The sequence below is a fragment of the Rhipicephalus sanguineus genome, chromosome 7 (assembly GCF_013339695.2).
Source record: "Rhipicephalus sanguineus isolate Rsan-2018 chromosome 7, BIME_Rsan_1.4, whole genome shotgun sequence".
Taxonomy (NCBI): Eukaryota; Metazoa; Arthropoda; class Arachnida; order Ixodida; family Ixodidae; genus Rhipicephalus; species Rhipicephalus sanguineus.
This window is the reverse complement of record NC_051182.1, coordinates 120,330,398-120,354,669: the sequence shown is the minus strand read 5'-3', so window position 1 is coordinate 120,354,669 and position 24,272 is coordinate 120,330,398. Positions and strand designations below refer to the sequence as shown.

Sequence of the window (24,272 nt, the reverse complement as noted above, 5' to 3'; positions counted from 1 at the left end):
ACCAAACAGCTGACAGCCAGTGTGATAATTGATTGCTGGGCTGGCTCACTGATCCATTAGGCTATTCAGGTTAGTAACCCAAAGACACACAAATGGCATTCATTTGCGCAAAGGAGCGACAAGTGAAACTTTTCAACCGTGCTTCTTTTGAAACAAGAAGAAAAACAATAAGGACTTATTCATTCACTCATAAAAATCAAGAACAGCTAATTAATATACAGTAGGACGTCCCGAAGCTCCTGTACTAATTATAAAGAACAAAACAAACCAGGTCAATGCCAATTGCTAACAAGTAATAAGTTAATAACAGGTAATAACAGGAATGTGGAATGCTCACAGCGCCTGAAGAGGGCCGGAAACATGCTTGTGGGAGTCTTTTCGGGCTTCTGCCTCATCACCACCGCCAAGCCACTGCTTTCTGCAGAAACGCACAAGAAATGGCAACACCCTACTTTAAGTACAAAAGATTTCACAATATCTGCATTCACTAACACTTCCACAAACTACGAATATGATACAGAGCCACATTTTTACGCAAAACAGTTAAAGAGCAGTCTCAAGGAGACAGACTTGAAGTAATGACAATACTTTTGGTTGTCGTTTTCATCACTGTGAACAGGTGCGTCCAAACGAAATACGTCCCTATACACTATAACCTAATTATAACGAAGTCACATCTTACCCGAAGATAACTTCGCTATATCCGAAAATTCGTTATAAACATGCATTCACAACACTGTTTCTATGACAGGACTATTTCTCATTTACTTCGTTATAACCGATAATTCGTTACATCTGTGTTCGTTATACTGAGGTTTGAGTGTATATTATTCATGAATGTCTTTCTGGGATTCAAAGAAGATGTAATTATAGTCTGTTACAATCAAAGAAAAAATGTAAGCTCTGCCCACAGAACTTTGGCATACCTGCCCTCTACCTGTGAAGTACAGCTGTGCTAGCTAGTTTTCGCTTGAACTATAAGTACTTCTCAGCTAATGCAAATGCTATGGATATTAAGAGTTAAAGGTTCTTCATTACTACCCAAAATATAACATTTGGCTGAGCAACGATGTCAGAATCCCTGATGAAATTCACAAGGGTGTTCAAGTTTCCGACTTAAAACCAGAGACACAATTATGTGTCTGTATGGGAAAGTCAACTACTACCTGAAACACCAGAGAAGTGCTTTACTTGACGTCATGAAAATGAGTAAGCGCTACACTCAAACCTCACTATAACAAAGTCACATCTGCCCCAATATAACTTCGTTATATCCGAAAATTCGTTATAAACGTTTATTTGTAACACTGTATCTATGACAGGACTATTCTTCACTTACTTCGTTATAACCGATAATTCGTTATATCCGTATTCGTTATATTGAGGTTTGAGTGTATTGGATGGTGCATTTATGCAGATTTTCTGTGGGATGGACAGCGGTGGAGGTGGGTGGAGCTGACATGTTTACTTGGGTTGTAAGCGACTACGGAAAAGTTGATCACTTGGTTACTCGGCCACTGTAGCTGCAGAAGCAGCCCAATGCCAACAGAAGAGATAGAAGCAGTGACCAACGTGTGTGATGTCTCAGTCTGATTGACGGTGCCAGCCGCCATGTTGAGCAGCTCCTGCATGGGGTCGTCGCATGCTTTCAGCTCAGCCTTGCCTGCCCTCAGATCCTGCGGCTGGAGATGCAAGCATGAAAGAGAAAAAAAGAACAGGACAACGTAAACACACCATGGGCCACCCAGCTCAGTAATAATAAGAAAAATAACCGATACGAATAATACGTATGTTACCTGATGTGTCACAAAGAATACACGATACTTGCCCACCCATTGTGAAAAGTCAAACTAAGAATGTCACTGGCGTCAATGTTTTAACAAGGAGACGGTCTTCCTCAAATGGTCTTGTCAAAGCGTTGCCTCCAGCAACATTTCTAGTTGAATGACTTCTCATTACTTCCAAGCCTTCAAATGGCAAGCGGACAAATGTCCGCTTGTCATTTCTTTGTCGTTTTTAGACCAGTAACTGTTACACCAAGCACAGTTCAACACGAACGCAATATCCAGAACTGCTTAACATCAAGGCCGTTAGGCAAATCACTATAAGCAATAAACTAAATGTGTACCTTTCCAGAATGTCCCATACTTTAATCACAATAAGAAATTTTGCATTATGGGTCCAACCAAGTGTCCTCACACAAGCAAAGCTTTTTATTTTAGCTTCATAACTTTCACTGCTTATGGTACCAGATTGTGTAACCTAAGCAATGTACAATTGTAAGTGAAACACTTCGGCAATTTATTGTGTCAAAGGTGTGGGGAAGCGACAGCTACTTGCGTTCACGCTGCTTTGCAGAAAAGAGCACCGACACGCAACTTCGAAGATCTTGAAATCATATAACATGCTTCTCGCATGTGAAAGTATGACGTTAAGCAAGTACGCATATAGGGAAGTACGTACATTGCTCACGGATTGAAACACAAACATTTAGGGCCAAGTAATGCTCATACTTTCATTTCCAGCATCTATGGGAAGTGTCATATCATCGTAATTTTGATTCAAACACTCACATCAAAGCCAACATTATCTTTAGCATCCAGATTTGCAGCAACATGACAGTTAACATGAGCAATTACTCACAGCAGTTGTTATACTGAAATAATGAAGTTGCGTTTCAATCTGCGAGTGGTGTACAAGCTTACTTCATTTGCTCCTAAAGACTGCCTCAAAATGGCACAGTGGGTGTCAGTAACATTAATAAGACATCACAATACAAAGCTGAATGTGCCAACGCAATGTAACAAATAGGCCAGGTACGATGGGGGGTGGTATCACAATAGAAAGTTAAATCTGCTGACGGTTGTGTAGCAAATGGATAAGGCACGTTAGTATTGCTCCTGAAAAAGCAATAGAATGCTGCGCATGTTTTTTTTCTGGTACACACGACCACAGCTGCTGCGGGAACATTGAGGCCTGTTAACCACGATATGACACATCCACCACATGAGTGTCGAAAGAAAAACTGCACCATAGAAGCAAGTGCTGGAGCAAATTATTCAGATAGCTTTGATGCGTGGCATATTTTTTCAAGGTCTACCGATTTACGACTGTCATGTACTGCAAACACAAATCAGAGGAAATGTGTTGCTACGCATGGTTCGCAAGAAATGCCATAACACCAAGAAAGTCTACAAACATGACAGGCTGGCGCTTCTATGCCAAATAGACCTTTTCCAAACAATCCCAGAACGCCCCGTGGGGGTCCGGAGCACACTGGGAAAAGTGGGTACATTGCGTGAGCTGGCTGTTCGGTCGCCCACTGCTAGTTGGCACCGTGGGAGCACGAAATGAAAAGAACACGTCACAGCTTCTTGGCTATTAAATTGTAAATACTACACATATCCGAACACAGTTGCATGTATGTCCTACACGAGGAACCTTAAAGGAATAACGCAGTCAAATGTAGGTATTAGCGAGCCGATCTGTGTCGGATATAGCAGTTAAGCGGATTGTACGTTATCATGTGCCGATACTGTCAAGATGTACTATCGTAAGCAATATGAGCTGGTACACAGAACTCGTGTTTATTAAATGATTACTTGTAATGTATTGATATGAATGTGGCGTATGGAATTGCAAAAGATACCTTTCAGCTTGAGCATTTAGTGTCATGAACACTTTTGCACTTGCCAACTGCATTTAATTCGGGATGTCGGAACGCAATGTTTTTTGTTTCGGTTTTAGTTATGTTCCAATGAAAAAAGTTCCGTTGCATTTATGTTCCGGAACAAAGAAGAAAATGTTCCGTAACGGTTTTTATTTGCGTACACAAAATTTTAGTTTGAAATTAAAGTAACGATAAAAAGTAGTAAAAAAAAATTTTCTCATAAGTGAATTGGGAATTCTCTGAGCAAGGCTGAATGCTTTGCGTCGAGGGAGTGACCATGATCTCAGAAGCAGCACATCATCGAGCCTGATATGCGAAACCGCTGTCATGATAAAAACGAATTTCAGCACCTACAACGCCCTCTCCACCCTGCTCTGTGTGACTTGCACACCAAGGTCTACTTGCGCTAATATAAACAGATCCAGTTGGCAGTCTTTTCATTATTTGCAAAATTTCAGCGCATGTTTACATTGGAATCCTTGCCTGAGATCCGTGCTAATATTGTCCCTTGAGATATGCATTGATGCTTGCGTTGCATGATCTCAGCTGCTCTGGATTTCAACCTTTTCCATTAAACCGAAAACCAATAAAAATATTTTGGTTTCACTCCAGAATGAAATAATAAAGTTAGTGTGTCCGTTGCTGGCACTCACTGGCTTGAAGAAGGTCTACTACATTTAGCTAAACCGAAGCACATTAAGCAGGACCGAAAGTTGGGCAAGTTTTATTTTAACATTAATTGACATGGGGCAAAGAGTTGCAAACAATGACAAGGAACACACAACAGGTAGTACACCTTTAATGCCACACTAAGGTTGTCACTGACTACAGCTCAAAGTGTGCAGTGTCTTCATTCATTTTGTCATTCAGCACGTCCTATCATCGAAAGCTTTACGCAAGTGAATGCACCAAAGGCAGACCCTCTCCTCAGCTGAGCAAAATCAAGGCGCACACAGTATAGCTGAGAAAAATACTACGAAGACTTGTGTTACAACTCAGGTCCACTGCAATGACATAAGAGTCAACACTGAAGGTGTATCATTTTTGTCAAGACATTATTCAATTTAACACGCTACCTAAAGAATACATCATGTACTATAGTACAACTTGGTGAGGGCTGGCTGGTTTATCTTAACTAAACTAAACAAGCTTGACTAAGCAGGTACACACAGAGAAACAACTTTCCTACTCCGTGGTGTTCGTTTGTGTGTTTTTTTTTAGCCGCGTTGTTTCAGTTTAATTCTTGAGGGAATGGAAGGAAGGCATGGAGGTTTGACACCCTACGCGACAAGCACAAGCTCTGCCCACAAAACCGCGCTTCCCCTTGTGCCAGGCGCCTGCGCACTCAGAAAATACACTCCCCGCGAAAGCGACATGTAAAATAGCTCCGTCTTCGTCGTGACGTCACGGAAACTGGCGAAGATGACTGGCTGGCGCATGAATACAAAGTATGAATAACGCGACAAATACGGTGTAGGTCTTCTTTTTTGTCTCTCGGTAAGTCCGAAGGACGAGACTATTAAATAAGCGTGTTATTAAGCGCACGCCACGCCCGCAGTTTTGTGTTCGGGGCGTGTTGTACACGGCGCCTTTTCCTACGATCCACAATGGTCCGTGTAAATCAAGCGCCATATAAAAGACAAAAAAAAAAGAAAAGAAAGAAAAGGCCGCTTCAGAGTGGCGCTCCGTCACTCGTTGGCCGCTTTTCATCCCGTTGCTCATTCCACAAAAGCGTAAGTACGCCATCTCAATGAAAGAGAAAAAAAAATGAACAAGCGTTACAGCGGCATACCTATGCATGCAAATAAAAGGGCGCGCAGCTGTTCTCAATGAAAGAAAACAAAACTAAGGATAAAAAAAAAGCCATGCAGCTCACGTTGAAAAGTTCGGAGTGGAATTACACTTTAAAATGTCGAGCGTCCGAAAACGCGCGCTATTCTGACGCTGCGCGCGGCTGAAGAAATCTCGCATTTGTGTCCACGTACCACCTACGTCTTTTAGTTTCGCTTTTCCCCCACGCCCCACAACAGCGACCTACTTATCTCCTCGTGTAGGACCTAGACGGCTGATGTGGCATCGAGTTGCGATACGACACGATCTAAAATAGCATACTCTGCGCTATAAAATAAATCCGGAGTCGACGCGACTGGCGGATCGTGCGACGTGCCCCGACGCGACAGCGCTACCGGTACAAACACGGAGCGCGATCGCTGGGGGGGTTAAAACGGACGCGTGCCGTTGTACACATGCTAAACAAAGAAAGAAAAGGGACCGATGAAGGCCATCAAGGGCTGAGCGAAGGCTTACAACTGGGCTTTGTAAAAGTAAAGCAGGAAACAAACCGACTACCCGGGTGGGCTGCGTACGCCACGACGCATCAACCCAAAGGAGGTGTGTACAGTACAGGCGGAAGCTGGGATTGCAGCAACGAGTGGGGCAATTTTGAGGCAATGGGTGCTCAAAAAAAAAAGCGATCGCTTACGTCTAATGACTCGTGCCTGTAGTATGAGCTCTCGAGACACAACGAGGCGTCGCTGGAAAAACCACACGTGCTAAAGGTCGCCTTAAAAAGCAGTATTCGAACGCGTACAAAATGGAACAACGTTGACAACTACCGCCGAAAAAAAAAGAAAAAATGATCGTGGAACCCGTAAAACTGCGCGCGACGTTAGAGGTCAATGAGAAGTGAAGACCCGGGTAAAGAGAGGGACGGGAATCACTCACGTCTCCCATGTCCGATTTCTTGGGGTCTTGGCCGTCGCCGGACGTCGAGGTTTCGCCAGGGGCGACGTTAGAAGCTACGACACCGCCACGATCGCCACCGCTGTCCGCCATCGCTATTCCTCAAGACACGCTGGCATCCGAGACGTCACTTCCCATGTCAACTTCCGGCGAAGCCGGTTGCCACGGCGACGATTCAGGAAGCACCATCAGGACTCATTGGCACGTTTCGGTGCGCCAACTCCTAACTGCACAGAGAGAACGGACCGTTTAACTACGAGATACTTTGTTGAAATGACAAATGCGCCACCGTTGTCTTAAACAACAGCGATGAAAAGGGTTAGCCCGCTCAGTGCATGCATCGTAGGAGACTCGTAGATTGCGCGTAAACGAGATATCACTCGGGTTTTTCCGAAACCGAAACCTATGTGGCAACGTTGTCTAGTGGGCACACTATCACATTTTGTATCCACGCCGGGCGCGGATATTTTGCTCTTTTTCTTCATTTTCCGTTCACATTTCCGCCGAGCGTATCTCCAAGCAGCAAGCTGTGAGCCGTTCTGCGAGCTGCCGCCTGCCGCCAACAGCTGCGATGTTCTCGTGCTACCCTGCGTCGCGAAAGCCGCTACGAACGCTTCGTGAATCGTGACAGTGTGCATGTGTGTGTGTGTTTTCACGTACGCCGCGACCAAACACTTGGGGCAACGGAAAGCGCTAGCGACGACCGAACGCCATGGGACGAAAAGCCTGCGACTACCGTCGCTGCTACGTCGTACCTACAGCGTTTGGAAACGCCGGCAGAACAACCACACCTACGCGCGTAAGTTTCGCTTCATTGACTGCTCCGTTGAGACACCTTACAGAGATCGAAGACACGACAACCAGCGACTGTTATCAGATCGCGCCGATTTCCCGCTATGTCCACAGTACTGGCTATAGCTCTTGCGAGATATCATCCCAGCTGTTAAGTGGTCTCTTCGAAACCCGACCTGGTGATAGTTTCACGTACCGCCCGGGCGTAGCCTTTTTAGGACCCGAGACCGATCAACCAAATCCTCTAGTATCAATATTTTTTTTTCTTTTTTTAATAGTCTCAACAGCGCGCGGTGTCACTTGATGGACGCCGATCCTAGCTTAGCTGTCGAGTCCATCCGCTGTCGCATACCCTGAAACTTTGAAGGGTAGCATACGTTCAGAACACGTGCGCTGTCGTTCTGGAAGCGTGTGTGTCTTTTGTGCTTTTTTTTTGTTTTCTTTTCCGCGGTTCTCATTTTCGCAGTTGTTTGAGAATACCCGAAGGTTTATGCTCAACGCGTGGTTTGTGCTGTGCTCTGTTCGAGAGGAATAATATTCATTCTTCGCTCATGTAGCGATGACTCCAAAATAAATTATTCTAGGAGTAATAATTGTTCGGGTTTTACGTCCCAAAACCACGACATGATTAGGAGAGACGCCGTAGTGTAGGGCTCTGGAAATTTTGACCACTTGGGGTTTTTTAAAGTGCACCTAAATCTAAGCACACGAGCCTCTAGCATTCCGCCTCCATCGATATGCGGCCGCCGCAACAGGGATTCGATCCCGCGACCTTCGGGTCAGCATGCAGTCTGGTCAGCGTGCCGCAAATATACGTTCTTGAATCGGTATATGTTGTACATGCGTTTGATGTATGCGCATTTTTACGTATAAATGTCTTCCAGGAAAAATGTCATTCAACCTAAGCGAAATTCTCTAACCTTTGTCTTCCTTTTTTTTTTTTATCACCCACAGTTGGGCATTCGATTCGTCAGTACATTGTTGTACGCTGCGCTGTCTTAAAGATCTCGAATAATAGAGTTCATGGTTCACATCCATGAAAATTATTAGCGTGGATTTCACCATGTAGAATGTGATCGGGAGGTGTTCTATAATGCGCGGTCTTCTTTTCTGATAAAATTTGAGTAGTAGCACCACCTACAGCTATCATTACTGCTGAGCAAATTTAGCGTTTCCCAGTTATAAAAGTGCACGCTTGTTAAGTTGAACACGTGTCGTGGTCGCGATCGTGTTTGTAGTAAAGTTAATTCGAGTCATGTGCTGCTTGATATATTCTTGTATCCAAGGCAGTGGCACTGTTTAAAGACAGTGGCTGGTTACGGGCAGCGGTCGGTCATTGTGGGACTTTTGCTGTGCCCTCATCCTGTGTTTGGAATCACTCTCGATGGCAATCTGACAGATATGGGACCACCCCAAACCAGTTTACACTCATAAGGGTGTTTTGTGGGCATCCACAAGCCACTCGCCAGAGTCACTCCGCTCAAAATTGGTCTTCAATAGAACGGAGAAATTTGGCTAGTTGGTCCCTGCGTTCCTGTGGTTCTTCTCTGTCTTCGTTTATCAAAATTCTACTAGTCAAAATTGATGTTTTACAAGGACAAAAGGAGTTGCCGAGGATGGAATTCGCAGCGTTACACCCTTAATAACACCAACAGTTTCAAGGGTGTAAATCACAACGCTACGCCCTTCAGGCAGCGATGAAAGGGCAATCTGACAGCCGTAAATTAGCGTATTCTTTCAGCTTGCCGAAGAAGCTGCCCCTTGACTGAATATAGACTAAACGGGTCCAGCCTGTACTATTAGGCGATCAACGCGAGACCGCCGTAAAAATCTAACACTTTGTACGCGGTGAGCACATTGATAGAACATAACTGCGTTCACATCATAGCAGCCAGACTACAAGCAGCGCACATTGATAGAACATAACTGCGTTCACATCACAGCAGCCAGACTACAAGCAGCGCACCGCTTTTTGCGAAACGGGAAAGGAAATTAAACGTAGCATGCAAATGGCAGCTCACTTGATGGCAGTTCGCGAAAGTTACCATGAGTATACCAAATATTTGCCGCCGTAAGTTCCAGGGTCCCCAGTCTGAACAGCAAGAGGCTGTGGCCATGCGGGATCAACGTATATGCGCCAAAGCTCGCACACTTTTCGTGTTTTAGTAAGCAACAGACAATTCCTAATTGAGCATGATCAAAGGCGGATTTACGAGGAAATAATCTTGCCATGCATTCATCAGTTTTCTCCTAACAAGGAGTACCCTGCGAAATATACGCCCTTAGTACGCCTAATTCGAAAGGGTGTAATAAGGGGTGTTTTCGATTGAGTTACACCCCACTATGATTCTGCCAGAAATAAGGGTGCACCAAGGGTTGTTTGTACGTCATAATACGCATAAATGTGAGGAAGGGCTTTAACGAGGAATTTTTTGAAGGTTTATACAGTTTCGGCCATGCTGTAGAGCTCTCCGTTTGCATCGTATACGCCTAAATGTTTTCTGTCACGCATTTTTTTTTTTTTTTTGCGGTTCTGACAGTTGGTTTGGGCTGGACGTGAAGCTGGCGGACTCAGTCGCGTGACATGTCGCATTCCCGGCAAGAACACAGGGGAGTGAAAAGGGGGGACAAGCTGTCATGCGCTAGTGACAGTGACAGACGCGGCGTATACTGTGAAGCTTCGCACGCTTGCTTCTTTTCCATTGTTCTTTCTTTCTTTGCTCACATAGAGGATATTTGTCGGGCGCTATTAGGAGCCGATGAGGGGCAACCGTGCCTCCTTTTTTTTTTAAGGGTGTTCTCTTGGAGCATGTATACACCAGCAGCTGTGTAGATGGAGAGAACGCGTTCGTAACTATATGGGGCAAGGTGTGTGTCGTGCAACCGCGCTGCGGGGAAATATTTTAGGCTTAACGGGAAGGTCACAGCTAACACTCCATAAAGAGGGTTGTACCTGAATCATATCTCGTACAGAAAAGTAGCGCACTTATTTTTAAAAGAGGCTACGGCTTGCAGACGTTACACTATATATACCAGCCATTACTAAACAACTTCGGCTTCACGGAAAACGAATCTAAAACGTCATATAAAAATCTGCGTAATATGTGCTGTCGTAAATTGCACCAAGTGCACAAAGTTACCCAACTTTCTTTTTATATTTACGGCACTTATTTGCTTAGACGTTGCCGCGCCGTTGTCATTTATGTGTATTATTAAGTTTTTATATGTACCTCTATTGAGAATTTCGCGGTCTTGCGTCTCTGCGTATATTTTATGTGCAGTAGTGACGCTGATGTACCTCATATATGTTAAATTTCTGGTCAGTTACACGCCTGCAGTTATGCCAAACTCGTGTATGGGAAGGCAAGGGAGTGTCAATCTACATTGAGACGCATCTTTTTTCCTGTATTCCCCGTCACATCGTGTACATGGGTGTACGTACTCGTATAAGATATGCCGTCATGGTGGTATGAATTATACGTTTTAAACGTTTAGTTATATCATATTTCAAGTGGGCTGTTTCAAGCTGTATGATCCTAATTGTATATGAACTATGGCCAGCAGCCGTGCTCTTCATAAAGACTCGCAGTTTTGAATATAACTAAAGACTATAAAGGGGCGCAAGGTGAGACGTATTTAGTTATGCAATGTCACTAAACAGCACCTCCAAAATGTCGTTTCAAAAGACCATTCTTATACCGAAAATGCAGAGTCTTGGAAAGACAACAGGTAAAAAAAAAAGACGGAATTCTGGTGGTGACTCCCCCATTGCCATTCCCACAGCGATGGCAGGGGAACGCTTCTAGTGAAGTGTTAAGCGAATAATAAATTCACTAAAGAAAAATAGCTATTTCACATTGTGTAGACTAGCCGCAAAACCTGGGGTTTGTATTGCAGGAGTAAAGGAGCCGAGTTACTAATCGAAGCATTGTTCTTACCTCCGCTAAACGACGTGTGGAGTGAATTGCACTGTTGACTCCATCCAGCGAGAGAGTGAAATGTCCTTTATACTCCGTCCTTCTCAGAGCACAACGCCCGTTATTCTCTTGCGGCGATAGATAGCAAGGCGCGTGCGGTGAATGCTGATGCTTCAACTGCACGAAGCCGGCCCGGAACTCGACGCTGTAGAACTTGCTCGATGGTCATGTCCATATAATTATGTTTAATTGTTTCAAATGAACATAAGCAACGCTGTTTTGACTGGAACCTACCTGTAGAGTAAAACGCAGGTTCCACTGACACCACAGTTCTCTCATGGGATCCTTTGTAGCGATATTGGGTCTTACAGTCCTGCTTGGATCAGGTGAAGGTATCGGAAGTTCGAATCCTAATACGTCATCACTTTATTGGACTTCGCATTTTGTACATTTTATAGCTTGAAATGAAATATATTCGCGCCAAATTAGACCCGTGCGCTACGGATCAATGTTGCGGACAGTACAGCTATATAAAAGCATTTTATGGGCCTTTATTTCTGAGCTCGAGGAGTTCGCCATGCAGTGTCGTACCACAGTACCACAGCGTGCAGCTGATTCTATAACGGGCTCTTCATTGGATGTTACTTGGTAACTTGTAGATGGCGGTTGCCTGAGCTCAAAAGTTTCTTGCGGGAAACACGCACAGACTGGCAGAAGAGCGTTGACACAACAAACTAAAGTCCCTGTATAATGGATGGATGGATGGATGCTATGAGCGTCCCCTTTAAAACGGGGCGGTGACATGTCTGCCACCAGGCTCGAAGGAAAAAAAAAAAAAAAAAAAAAAAAGCTTCCTTGTTTCATGTTGGCCAAATACCTTATCTACATTGATTAAATCTATGTTATACCAAAAAATATAAATTCACGGTCCATCTCTCTGCCTCTTAAGGCAGAATGACCTTATTTTTCCCCCATTATTTATTTTTGTTCTTTATCTCTACTTTTCTGCCACCAATACTCTAACCGTCTCTTACTTATTTCTATCGCGGACGTGTTCAGCTTTCCATTGTTGTCCCTAAAACCCAAGGCTTCATGTAGACTCGTGCCCACACGTATACCTGGGTGAATATCGCCACATTCAATCAGTACATGTTCCATCGTTTCCTTAGTTCCCCCGCAGCATGTACATTGTTCTTCTTCGTTACTAAATCTCGCTTTATAACTACGCGTTCTAAGGCAGCCCGACCTTGCTTCAAACAGTAAAGCGCTTCCCCTTGAATTATCATAAAACCTTTCCCTCCTTATTTCGTTTTTTCCTTTTCGGTAGTTACTCAGAGCCGGCTTCTTTTCCATCGCTGTCATCCAATAAGTCCTCTCCGCCTCTCTGACCTTCCGCTTAATGCTCCTTGTTGCCATATCGCCCGCACTGCCAGCCGTATATTTACTGGTGAGCCTCCTAGTTCTTTTTCTCCACTGCGTGTCAACGCTTTTTCTATACAAATACCTGAAAACCTTCTCTGCCCATCTACTCTCCTTCATTTTCCTCAGCCTCTCTTCGAATCTCATTTTGCTCTGCGCTTCCCTCACTTCAAAGCCTGTCCATCCCATATCACCCTTTACCGCCTCATTTGTCGTCTTCCCGTGAGCGCCCAACGCGAGGCGGCCCACCGTCCTTTGATTTACATCCATTCCTGATTGCACCTCTGACTTCATGCACACCACTGAGTTCCCAAATGTAAGCCCCGGAACCATCACACCCTTCCACAGCCCTCGAAGCACCTCGTACCTATTGTATCCCCATAAAGCTCTGTGCTTCATAATTGCAGCATTCCTCTTTCCCTTTGCTACCGATGCTTTCTCTTGTACCTCCATATATCTATCCCCCTCATTTACCCATACTCCGAGGTACTTGTACTCGCTTACCCTCGGTATTTTTTGGCCCTGTATTAATACTGTATGGTCTCCGTGATCATTGAATACCATCAATCCACATTTTGTTGCACTAAATCCTAGTCCTAGAGCCTCACACTCCCTTCCGCATATATCTGCCAGTCGCTGTATATCATCTTGACTGTCCGCAAATAAGACAATATCATCAGCATAAAATAGACCTGGAAGCTTCTGCTCAACCATCGCTCCGACCTGTTTGTCGCTGGATGACAGAGATTCGCGAAAAGAACAAGGCCGCGCCTAGGATTTTTTGGAGCCACTTAAAAGCGCTGGGTAGGAAGTCTGTCACAATGCAACAACATATGGTAGATGAAGGAGGAAATAAATTGGAAGGATATGAAGCGCTAGGTTACATCCGAAAGATAACAGCCGATTCGTTTAAAAAGGTCCCCCAGGGGATTCCCCCGGTGAGTAAAAGTACGCAAAGGGGTGCAACCGACGAAGATGTACTACTAGAGAATTTCAATTGGAAGAAGGCCGAAGGAAAAATTCCTAAGCGCACTACTCCGGGCTTAGATGGGGTTCCCGTCAGCCTCATTAACGAACTCGGACATAACACTAAAGAAGCACTGCTGAAAGCCGTAGAAAAGTGCTTACAGGAGAGGGAAATACCAGACAGTTGGAGAAAAAGTAGAATGAACTTAATCTATAAAGGCAAGGGAGAAAAGGATAACATTCGCTCGTATAGACCGCTAACAATTACATCGGTGCTATACAGGTTGGCGATGCAGGCAGTAAAATTAAAAATAGAAGCGTGGGTAGAACAAAATGATATTTTGGGAGAACTTCAGAATGGATTTCGAATCGACAGGCGGTTAGACGATAATCTGTTTGTTCTTACCCAGTGTATAGAAATATCTAAAATAGAAAACAGGCCCTTATACGTAGCTTATCTAGATATCACCGGGGCGTATGACAACGTTAATCAGGAAATTTTGTGGGATATATTGAAGGAAGTGGGCATAGGTGACGACTGTGTACAGCTTTTGAGGGAAATATACCGAGGAAATACAGTTTGTATAGAATGGGAAGGAATAAGTAGCAAGGACAGCGTTGAAATTAGCAAGGGGCTGAGACAGGGATGCCCTTTGTCCCCGCTGTTATTCATGCTGTACATGGCGAGAATGGAAAAAGCGCTAGAAGGTAGCAACATTGGATTTAATTTGTCACACAAACGCCGTCTCTGCGCCCTCTGCCGGCGCGCTGTTGCCGCACACCGCAATCCATTCCCGCCCTTGGCATTCGCGGGCAACCATGCGTGACTCTGTGACGCGCGGCTGCACACGACGCGTCTTCTCGTTGACACGCCTCTTTAAGTGTGTTCCAGTTACCGCCGGCATTGTGGGCAGTCTACGTCGAGAGCTTATCTTATCAGAACACAGCGACGAGACCAAGCAACGGAACGCATGCCACGCACCTGAAATATCGTCTGGCAGACGATGATGGTGATGACGATCGTGATTGCCACTCAATTTGAATCGGGCCGGCGACAAGCAGCCACACAACCTGATTGTTATAATTAGGCGTTTTTTTTTTTGCGTCTGTGGCAGTCTCACACGTTCATTGTTTGCCTCTCTTTGTCCTCATACATCCTACACTACAACATTACTCTGTAGGACCTGTTCTGTCATTGTTTAATGTGCAATGTTACGGCGATGCAGGCTCTTAACGATAATGGTGGCCGACGACCCCTGATGTAGCATTCCAAGAACTTTTTGCTTCCGCAAAAGGGACATTTGGGCCAGTTCGTTCGGGTTCATCTTTTAAACAACGCGAAAGGCAAGCACATACAGAAGAGGGCTACACAACACGAACACTGACTAACAACTGAATGCTTTGTTTAAACAGAAAGAAGAAAGAATAGCGCGCGACCTAAACACCACTGGCGTATGCCGAGGGGGGATTTGGGGGGGGAGGCATAAATTAACAGTAGTTTCGGGTGCATTCAACACCCCTGCCGAAAATTTTCAGTTTCGCATGTGTATATAAACAGGCGCACATACAAACGCACACATGAACATAAAGTATGGTTGAACACCACCCCCCCCCCTGAAAAAAATATTCTGGCTACGCTACTGCTACATGCAGGGGCGTAGCCAAGGGGGGGGGCGGTTCAACCCCCCCCCCCCCCCCGAAATTTTTCAATTTTGCTTGCGTATATATACGTGCACGCATATATACGAACGCACGCACGAACATACATAAAGCATGGTTGAACCCCCCCGCAAAAAAATTTCTGGCTACGCCCCTGGCTACATACTATGACAAAAAGATACAGGCCTGCAGCATCATGCGCATGTTCTGTTTCTTCTTCCTTTTTTCTGTTTGAATAAAGCACTCAGTCTTGTTAGGCCATTCTTAGGTCCAGATGGTATCGCACGCTTGCCGTGTTCGCCGCTGGAAACACGAGGGGCTTTCGGCGGTTTCGTTCTTGTTTTGCTTTTTCCGCCAGAAATGCCCTTTATTGAGCCAGCGATATAGTGTGAGTAACTTCGGGCATCGCTACACAAACGTTACAGTCCCGCACGCGAGCCGCTGGGCCCCGCCAACGGCGGTATGATAATTTGCCTATTCGTACGGTATTACGCAGCCGCAGGATAGGCCTATACGTTGCCGCATTTTGGAAACTCCTTTTGCGATGCATGGCGCCAAAGCTAAGCCTCACACGACTCAACCTAAACCAGTCTCTTTCAGCTCCCCCTCTCAATCCCTTCTTTTTCTTTTACGGTCCTCGCGGCAACGATTTTTACTCGCCATTTTGTGCCAGCCGTCGTGCCCGCGCGTTAAGCCTCTTAAGTTTCCGACAGCTGGGCGGCCGAATGAGTCGCTCACGACTGCGGCCCTGTAATAAACGATGCCATTGACTGCATGCGCTACGCGTGCCGCGTGACAGCAGCCTATTCCTGTTTTCTAATGGGTGCATCTCTATGCCCAGCTAGCAGTGTACGTGCGACTAAAGGCAGCCCTTTCGAGAAAGAAAAAAAATTTTAATTCAAACGGTACTCGGACTTTATTTCGAAACTATACAACTTACTGTGGTTAATATTCATTTTGTGTATTAAGTCGAACCAGAATACGTCGAATCTGAAGGGGAAAAAGTTCTATGAATAAAATATTTTGTGTATCGATACTGTAGTCGAGGTGATATTAAAACTGTTCGATATACACAGCAATTCGTTAAGTGTGGATTCGATGTATGCGTGTTCGACTGTTACGTCTATTTATAGTACACGACATCAACATCGTTCTCCGGAGGTTCCGAGCAAGGCATTAGTGATCACCTTTTATTTACTACGTCGGCTAGTAGCGTCCTCTCACGTTGGATACCATTTATCAAATTTTTTGCTTCCTTGCTTCGTAAATAATTGTGCTCACTCAGTATAAGGCCATGCCCGCGGATAGGCCTGACTGGCTGCCCAGGCGGCGCTGCGAAAACGGTGCTAAAAAGCGCCCCCTACGACAAGTTCTTTGGTTTCGAGTAGTCAGACAAGCGGCCGCATGCAGCACTAAGCTCAGATGCGCAATGGAGCCGTCGCTGTCGGTTGTGCTGCGCTTTGGATCTCGGCCAATTTCTGGCGTGGCTGAGTTCTTCAGGCCAAGCAATCTGCGTAAACGCAAGAAGCTCGTCAACGTCAAGTATGTTTACGACGTGCAAGAGATTGAAGGAACCATTTCGGCGCGCTGCAACTCGCAAGTGCAGCGAATCTCATACGACGTTGAACTCGAGTTAAGTTTTACGAGGCATGCTCGCGCGATTAACGACAGTGCATAAACGAAAAGATTGCTGTTAAGAAAGCCGACATGATTTGCATTACACGACGAAACGGAATCAAGAAAGGTGCAGTGACGAAGGCTAGCCGTCGGCGGCCCGAATGAGCGCATTCGCGTCGTGTGCCGTTTTCTGCCGCATTCAGTCGCAAACACACTCCCTCCCCCCCCCCCCTCCCCCCCATGCACGGTCGAAATTTTCAACATTTGCTTCTAGGGAATTCGTCAAATTCTGTCAGCGTGCGGTGGCAGTCGAGAAGCGACGGCGCGCAATGTTTACAGCCGGCCGCTGGAAGCAGCCGGCTGTCTCGTTTCGCACGAAATGCCGGCTGCATATCCTCGTGATCGCCGTCGGCAGCCACGGCGTGCCGTCTGGACTGCACACAGGGAATATATACATATATAAACGCGTGCACGCGCGTACGAAAAGTAATCAGCACGTTACGTTGCAAACCACGTTTTGCTCGCGTACTCACTTCACGCGTCGGACGGCACGTATCCAGCGGTTCCGTCGCTCCACTTCGTACGGCTTTCAGGGGAACCAGTAAAACCGCACATTAGGATCCTTACCCCCATGTTCGAGGCAATTAACCACGCAACAATAACGGCGGCGACCGCGCTTCGGGACCGCGCGCTGCTCAGAGCCGTCGCCCAGACCACCTGCTTTCGACACGGTTTGTTGAAGCAGGGATCGCTCGTCAAGCATGTCAGACTGCAGGCATAGCGGACAAGTTCCTGCGTACGTTTTAAGCACTTTTTGAGCCTGAAAACTAGGCGCGAAATTAAGTAAAACGCTTAAAGCAACTGAGAACTGCGTAACTCGCCGGTCGGCGTCCATTTTTGACTACCCAAGCAACTTCGGCGCACGCCACCAGGCTCCGCCAGAGTACTCAAAACTCCAGCGCGTCAGCCCTATATGCTGTTATAAGGCCGTTGTTTGCACGAGGTGAGGTAGGAGGGGGTATTCGAAAATAATGTACATCAACTTTCGCATGGTTAGACTATTCATATATGGACGACGGACACGTGGTCGCGCTTAAATTGGTTGCTTAGCGAAGATGACACAAAGCGGCGAGCAGCGATGAACAACAGCGTCACTCATAGGCGTGCGCAGGGTTCCCCATTAGGGGGGGGGGCAAAGGGTCGTCGCAGCGCCCACCCCACTTCTAAGTCAATTTATGGGGCAGATATTGAGCCCCCCCCCCCTCTTAGGTGACTAGAAGGGTCAAGGTACGGGGCAGATTTTGCGCCCCCCTTCCTAGGTGATTAGGGGGGCGGCCGCCCCCCCCCCCCCTGTGCGCACGCCTATGGCGTCACTGTATATTCGGCTGCTTACTATGCGTGCATCTTGTTTGAAGGATTACTGACACAATTTCGAAGCATCGTAAAAGGGACACCTGCCTTTTCCTTGGCGCGTATAGTGTTAAAGCTTTCCACATGCCGGAGCAAGGAAACATGTATAAAATATTTTAGGTTGATTTTAAAGCTTTCTTGAACATTCTTCAACCAGCGCAACGACAACGAGGACGAAGAGAAAACAACCACAAACCACAGCGCTGACTGGCAGCTGAATGTTTATTACAAACATATGAAAGAAGAAAAACAAGAAAAAGACTACACACCCCTCACACCCATGTGACCTCATTTGAGCAAACAAAAACCGCAAAAGGAACAGCAAGCCATCATTACATCTTGAAACGGAAAAAAAACCAGAAACAGACCACGTGTACTCTCCAAGACAAGGAATATTAAGATACTGTACTATCTAGGAAAATAATCTCGCTATCATGTAGAGCAATAGAAGGTATACGCTAATGCATTGCTCACCCCTTTTCCTGATATTGTAAACCTCAATTATTTCTCTTGTGATCTGGTCGCGATGTGTTGACAGCACCTCAGCTTCATGAAACATACGTGCGCAATGGCACAGCGCAACATGTTGGGACACATGTGAGTGTGGATTCCCTTGTAACGAACGCTTGTGTTCCAATAGCCTGAAGTTGATGCATCTACTCGTTTCTGCAAGCCAGCCTCATCACAGTGGACATTATCATGACGAGTCAACACAGTTCGCTGGGTTTGCGAACTCTGCGTGCGGCCGAAGTCGCTCTCAGAGTTCCTGGGACTACAATTCACTCGTCGTTGTTCGCGTGCAGCTGACAGCAGACGACAGAGCTGCTGCTATAGTACGTCACGAGTTGTAGTCCCCACGTGACTTAGACCTACGTCAGACTGTGTTGACACGTCACTGTGAAACCGCCCCTTCGATATCGAAACCGGAAGTGTTTTTTTTTTAAGGTAGCGTTACTAAAAACATAGCGTTGCGGGGCACCACTGCTAGACACTCTTTTAAGCATGGGCGTAACCAGAATTTGTGTGTGTGTGTTGGGGGGGGGGGGGGAGCGTTCAACCATACTTTTGTTCGTGTGTGCGTTGTATGTGTGCGTGTATTATACGCATGCAATTTTTTTTAATTTCGGGGGTTCGAACCTCCTTGGCTTCGCCAGTACTATTTAGGGTTCTCGACAGCGGTGCTCTTATTTAGCGCAACAATACGAAAATTTCTTAAATACTACACGTGTACTCCTTTAAAACCATGCTGCTTGCGTACCTGAAGCAGATGCTAAAGCGAGAGGATAATAAAGAACTCGAGGTTGCAGGAATCTGTGCGCGCGTGTACTGGTGTGTGTGTGTGTGTGTGTGTGTGTGTGTGTGTGTGTGTGTGTGTGTGTGTGTGTGTGTGTGTGTGTGTTGTTTGTTTGTTTGTTTGTTTGTTTGTTTGTTTGTTTGTTTGTTTGTTTGTTTGTTTGTTTGTTTGTTTGTTTGTTTGAAGACGGTTTCAAGCACATGATAAAGAAGTCTAGAGCTTTTATAATTACTTGGTACTTAATGAGGTGGATGGGACGCGAGTGTCGTGAGTGCGTTACGCTACGTATCGCAGAGAGTTTCGCTTCAATGCTCGTTTACTTTACAGAGTAGCGTATATATATATAACGACGTTGACGAGGACTAAATGAAGTCAGGCCGTCACGCGAGGGCTTGTCTTGGGTAGGTGTGGACAGCTGCGCGATGAAGTTTCCTTTTTTCCTTCTTTCTTTCTTTCTTTCTTTCTTTCTTTCTTTCTTTCTTTCTTTCTTTCTTTCTTTCTTTCTCTGCTGCATTGTGAAAGGTGATTACCTTGCGCGAGTCCCCCGTACTCATCAAAAGAAAAAAAAAAGGTGCAGGAAGTTGCACGAGCCGAATTTTGTCTGTCAGCCGTCTCAACAAGTGGCAGATGCTGGTGATAAAAAAAATGAAACCATGAATTCATGGCAATCATTTATGAAGAAAGAAATGAATAGAAAATTTCAAAATAGTCCTTAATAAATACGGCTCCGGGTGTTCTGATCGTCGAGGAAGTTCCGACGGGAAGCTTTTTGAAGCCCGCTGGAATAAACGCATGCTGTTACTCAGTTTATTAGCACTGATAGACAAACCGTGCTTATGGGCATTGGAGTGCGCACATGGGTGGGCGGGGGGAGGGGGGGGGGGCTAATATTTCGTCTTTGCACTGGGGGGGGGGGGCAAATTGTGCGAAGTGAGCCCCCTCCATGGTGGAGAAAGCTGCGCGCGCCTATATGCTTGTGGGGGTTACGCTTACTGCAAACAGATGCTCTGTTATATAGTCTAGAAAATAGCGGCCGGGAAACGAAAAATTTAAGTATTTGCAAGTGGCTACCGTATACGTATAGTTCACCGGCCGTGATGCTATAGGTACCGGTTACGCCTGGTCGGGACTGTAGTGAAATGTGCTTGCTGACCTAAAACGTTATGCCACACGTCTCTGGAGATATATTGAAGAAAAAAAAACAAGAACAATTAACTAATATTTCACACGTGGAAGTGCCGTAAAGAGAACTCTTTTTCTAGGACGGACTTCTGGGCAGTTCGCTGCAAAAGGTAGTGTCCGTGGGCCTTCTGTGATAGTTGTTCCTCATGTTTACCTGCTGTTCAGTTTTTAAAGAAAAGAACATCGCTACTTTCGGCACTCGCCAGATAGACTCACGCGGCATTACCGTATAGCTCAGTCTCGTAACCTCGCACCGCTTACTATCGTATAGCTCAGCGATAGTAAGAGGTACTTATACCCTGCGATGTGGTGTCACACTCTCAAAAGTAATCACGCGTATATCCAGGGCGTACACTTCCCCGCTCGTTTTAAGCTGTACTGACGAGACGTGTAACCTGTACGTCTTCCTCCTCTCTTGCAGGTGGTGTAACCGCAGCGCTCCAGCTGGCGTAACACAGGGGAGAAGTGCTTCGTCAGAAGCCCTCGGATTAAACCCCGACGTCTGCTAGTCAATCCAAAGTCATGAGCGTCTACAACGTGCGGTCGTCTCAGACCGTCGCCACGCCTACTTCAGCCGGACGGCCGCGGCGCGGGCCTGCCTCGACCCGTTCGTGCCCATCTTCCTGCGTCACCACGGGCTGACCGCTCTCCAGGCGGGCTTCGTGCTCTCCGCGGCCGCCCATCTTCTCCGGTCTTTTCGTTCCAGCCGCCTCTGGATACCCAGGGTGCGCCGTTAACAGCTGGCGCTCAGTACTGTCTGGCCAGCAGTGTTGCTCGATTGTGTGCTACTGTCCCTGCTGGCGATACGCCGACGAGACGACCAGGTGGAGATTGGGTATCGCCGTGTCGTGTGACGTCCGAGTTGGCCCGCGGCAAGCACACTGACGTCGATTCGACTGACGGATCGATAGCATTGATACAGGGAGGGCACGTCGATGGTCAAAACGCTCATCATGGCGGTGCAGTGGTACGCGCAGGGAGAAGCTAAGAGCAGCAGTGGGAAGCCGTTTCCGGCGCCCTCTCCGACCTACGAACTACTGCCGACGGCCGTACCTCTGGATGCAGGCCCGGCTACTTCTGTCGTCGCGCGACGCAACGGCCGTGGAAGGACGATTGCATCTGCGAGTTCGCAGGGCAGCGAACGTGTCCGACGAAGAAGGCGACGCTGGTAGGAGTTGCGATGCGTGTTCAAGGTACGGCGTCCCCCGAAGTCGCGAAGAACGCATCTAAGGATGTCCCGTCGCATTCCCTTGACGGAGTCGTCATACCCGTCAAGGACAAGAAGGGTATGCCTTCAGTGCCCGCCGCGAACCCGGATTGTCAGGGTGATCGGACGAGTCCGGACTGCCCGGCGGGACCCACGGTGAGGGCGCCGACGACGGGGAATCGAGGATCACCGATTCGTCATGGACAACGCCGCGCTTCTGCTCCTGGCCGCTGCCGTCGTGCTCGGAAGCTCGACGTTCGCGCTGGCCAAGTTCGTCGCGGACGAGTCGTACTTCGCCTTCCTGGACGAGATCGACGCCACCGAGAAGTCTCGCAGCCACGAGACGTACGCGGCGGTCGTCACCGCCCTCGTTCTGGGCGCCGTCGCTATCTTGGCCTCGCAGACGCCCTGCCTGCCTCTACCGACCTGGGGATTCCGGAGGTCTACCTGGCGGCCTTCGGTACGCTCGTGTTCGCCTCCCTGCCGCTGGCCGCCTTCTTTCCCGAGCCTCACCAGCCTCTGCGTCGCCAGGCGACCTCCGGGGCGTTGTCGCGGCGTCGGCTCGGTGCTCAAGAACGTCGAGGGAGCCCTTATCGTGGGCGGCCTCGTCTTCCTGGGACTGCTGGCGGGCCTGGAACAGGCCTTCTTCATGTGGCACCTCGAGGAGACCGGCAAGAAGGTCGAGCTAGGCGTCGTCCTCATGGCCAGGGCCGTGTCCAATGTGGCCTCGCTGTTCCTGCTGTGCGCCGGTGGTCTTCCCAGCCGCCTGCTGGCCTGGCTCGCCTTCGGCATCGTGTGCGTCGCGGCACGCTGCGCCTGCTATGTGCAGTCCGGCTGGGAACTGGCTGCCGTGGCGCAGCTTCTGTCCCCGCCTTCGACCGTGCTCGTGTGGGTCGCCTGCGAGCGGTGGGCCCGGCGTTCTTCGACGAGACTGAGCACCGAGCGCGGACTGTTGGTCGTGATGCGCTGCTGCCACAACGGTTTGGGCTTCTGCGTCGGTGCCCTGGCCGGGGGCGGCATCGCTGCCTGGCTCGGTGTCCGTACAACTCTGGGAGTCGGTGCTGTGGTCGGAATCATTAGCGGATTGGCCATGTTGGCCGCGAGCCGGTTTGTGGCAGGCCGCCCGCCCAGCTACGACCGGCTGCTGTGGGACCCGACGAGTGCCAACTCGGACAGCGAGTCCGAGGAAGAGCCCAAGATGGCCGGTGACGCCGGTGTGCCCGTTACGGTGACACCAGTAACGTCGTGATCTCGTATCTTTTACCCCTCCCCACCCCAAATTACACGGACCCACGAACGAACGTTGACCTCCAAAACACAGTGTAGGGTGATGTGTGTGTAAGCGGTGTTTTTTTCTGCGAGATTTTGGTGTTTTTGTAATCAAGATGGCGGAATGACAGGGTTGTCACTTGTGTAAGCGGAGCGTACGTGTACATTCTAGTCGTATTGCATACACTGTATTGCCGGACACGTCACATCCTCGCTGATTCAAGGCACCGCTGCATGCGACACGCTGACATCCAGCTGTGACTGTCTCCACAGGCTCACGAAAGTTGTAACGCCATCAAATTCTTGCGTACGGCACGCGGTCATCCCTATCTGGCTGTGCCCACAGATGTCCCAACGTAAATGACGTCACCAATGTTTTGCCGTACAGTGATCTGTGCAGGCCTGCGTGTGTGACAGTGAAATTCGGCTTGCATCCCGTCGCTGCAATTAAAGCCACGTGATTGTGAAAGAAATCTTGTGGTGCACATTGCAGTCAGGTTTTGTTTGCTCGCTTTTGATTGTGGACCAACAGTACAGCACCTTCGTTGGTTGAGGTGTTGCTTGAGGCATTGGTTGAGTCTAAGTCATGTATTTTTTCCAGAACAACTTTCATCCAATACGTTTCTCTTATTTCATTTTACCTCTGCCAAATAGCAAAACTACTCCTTGTTCGAAAACTCCCTAAAACATGTACACATTTATTCAATTTCATATCGCACTGTTAAGATGTCTATGATGCATGAATTGACCACCGTTTTTCCGACTGACTATCGTTGCATGCATTTTGCCCTCCATTCAACCGAAGAAACATGCAACTCATTTTCAGCTGCCTTCACCTGCTCTTTTTTCTAATTTATCCCTGTGATGCACTAATCCAATGAACATCAACAGTTTTCTATAATAACAAATAGTCAAAAGATTGTATCAATATGGGTATTAAGTTTGCTTTCACGCTCATACAGAGAAGGCATTCCCCTCGCAATATCATTTCCCTCTGTGTGAAATACGTGCAATTGAACTTTATTTGTACTGTCGCATTGAATGAGCCAATGCGCTCCATTGCCGTGGTATCTTGTCTATGTAATCCGTAACAGATAGTGGCATTTCGGTTTATGCGGGCTAAAGGGG

General features: G+C 47.3%; 1 protein-coding gene and 1 pseudogene across 1 annotated transcript in view; one reads left to right on the top strand and one right to left on the bottom strand.

Annotated features, from left to right (window-relative positions):
- LOC119399806 (pyridoxal-dependent decarboxylase domain-containing protein 1-like) overlaps positions 1-6,512 on the bottom strand; it is a gene marked incomplete at its 3' end in the record, with an annotated part of 38,422 nt that extends 31,910 nt beyond the window's left edge. The window contains 3 exon segments of the mRNA XM_049417481.1: positions 338-418; positions 1,573-1,682; positions 6,395-6,512. Of these exon segments, the coding sequence (XP_049273438.1) occupies positions 338-418; positions 1,573-1,682; positions 6,395-6,505 (302 nt within the window).
- Positions 6,513-6,938: 426 nt separating this feature from the next.
- LOC125759145 (uncharacterized) lies at positions 6,939-23,145 on the top strand (annotated as a pseudogene).
- Positions 23,146-24,272: the final 1,127 nt, after the last annotated feature.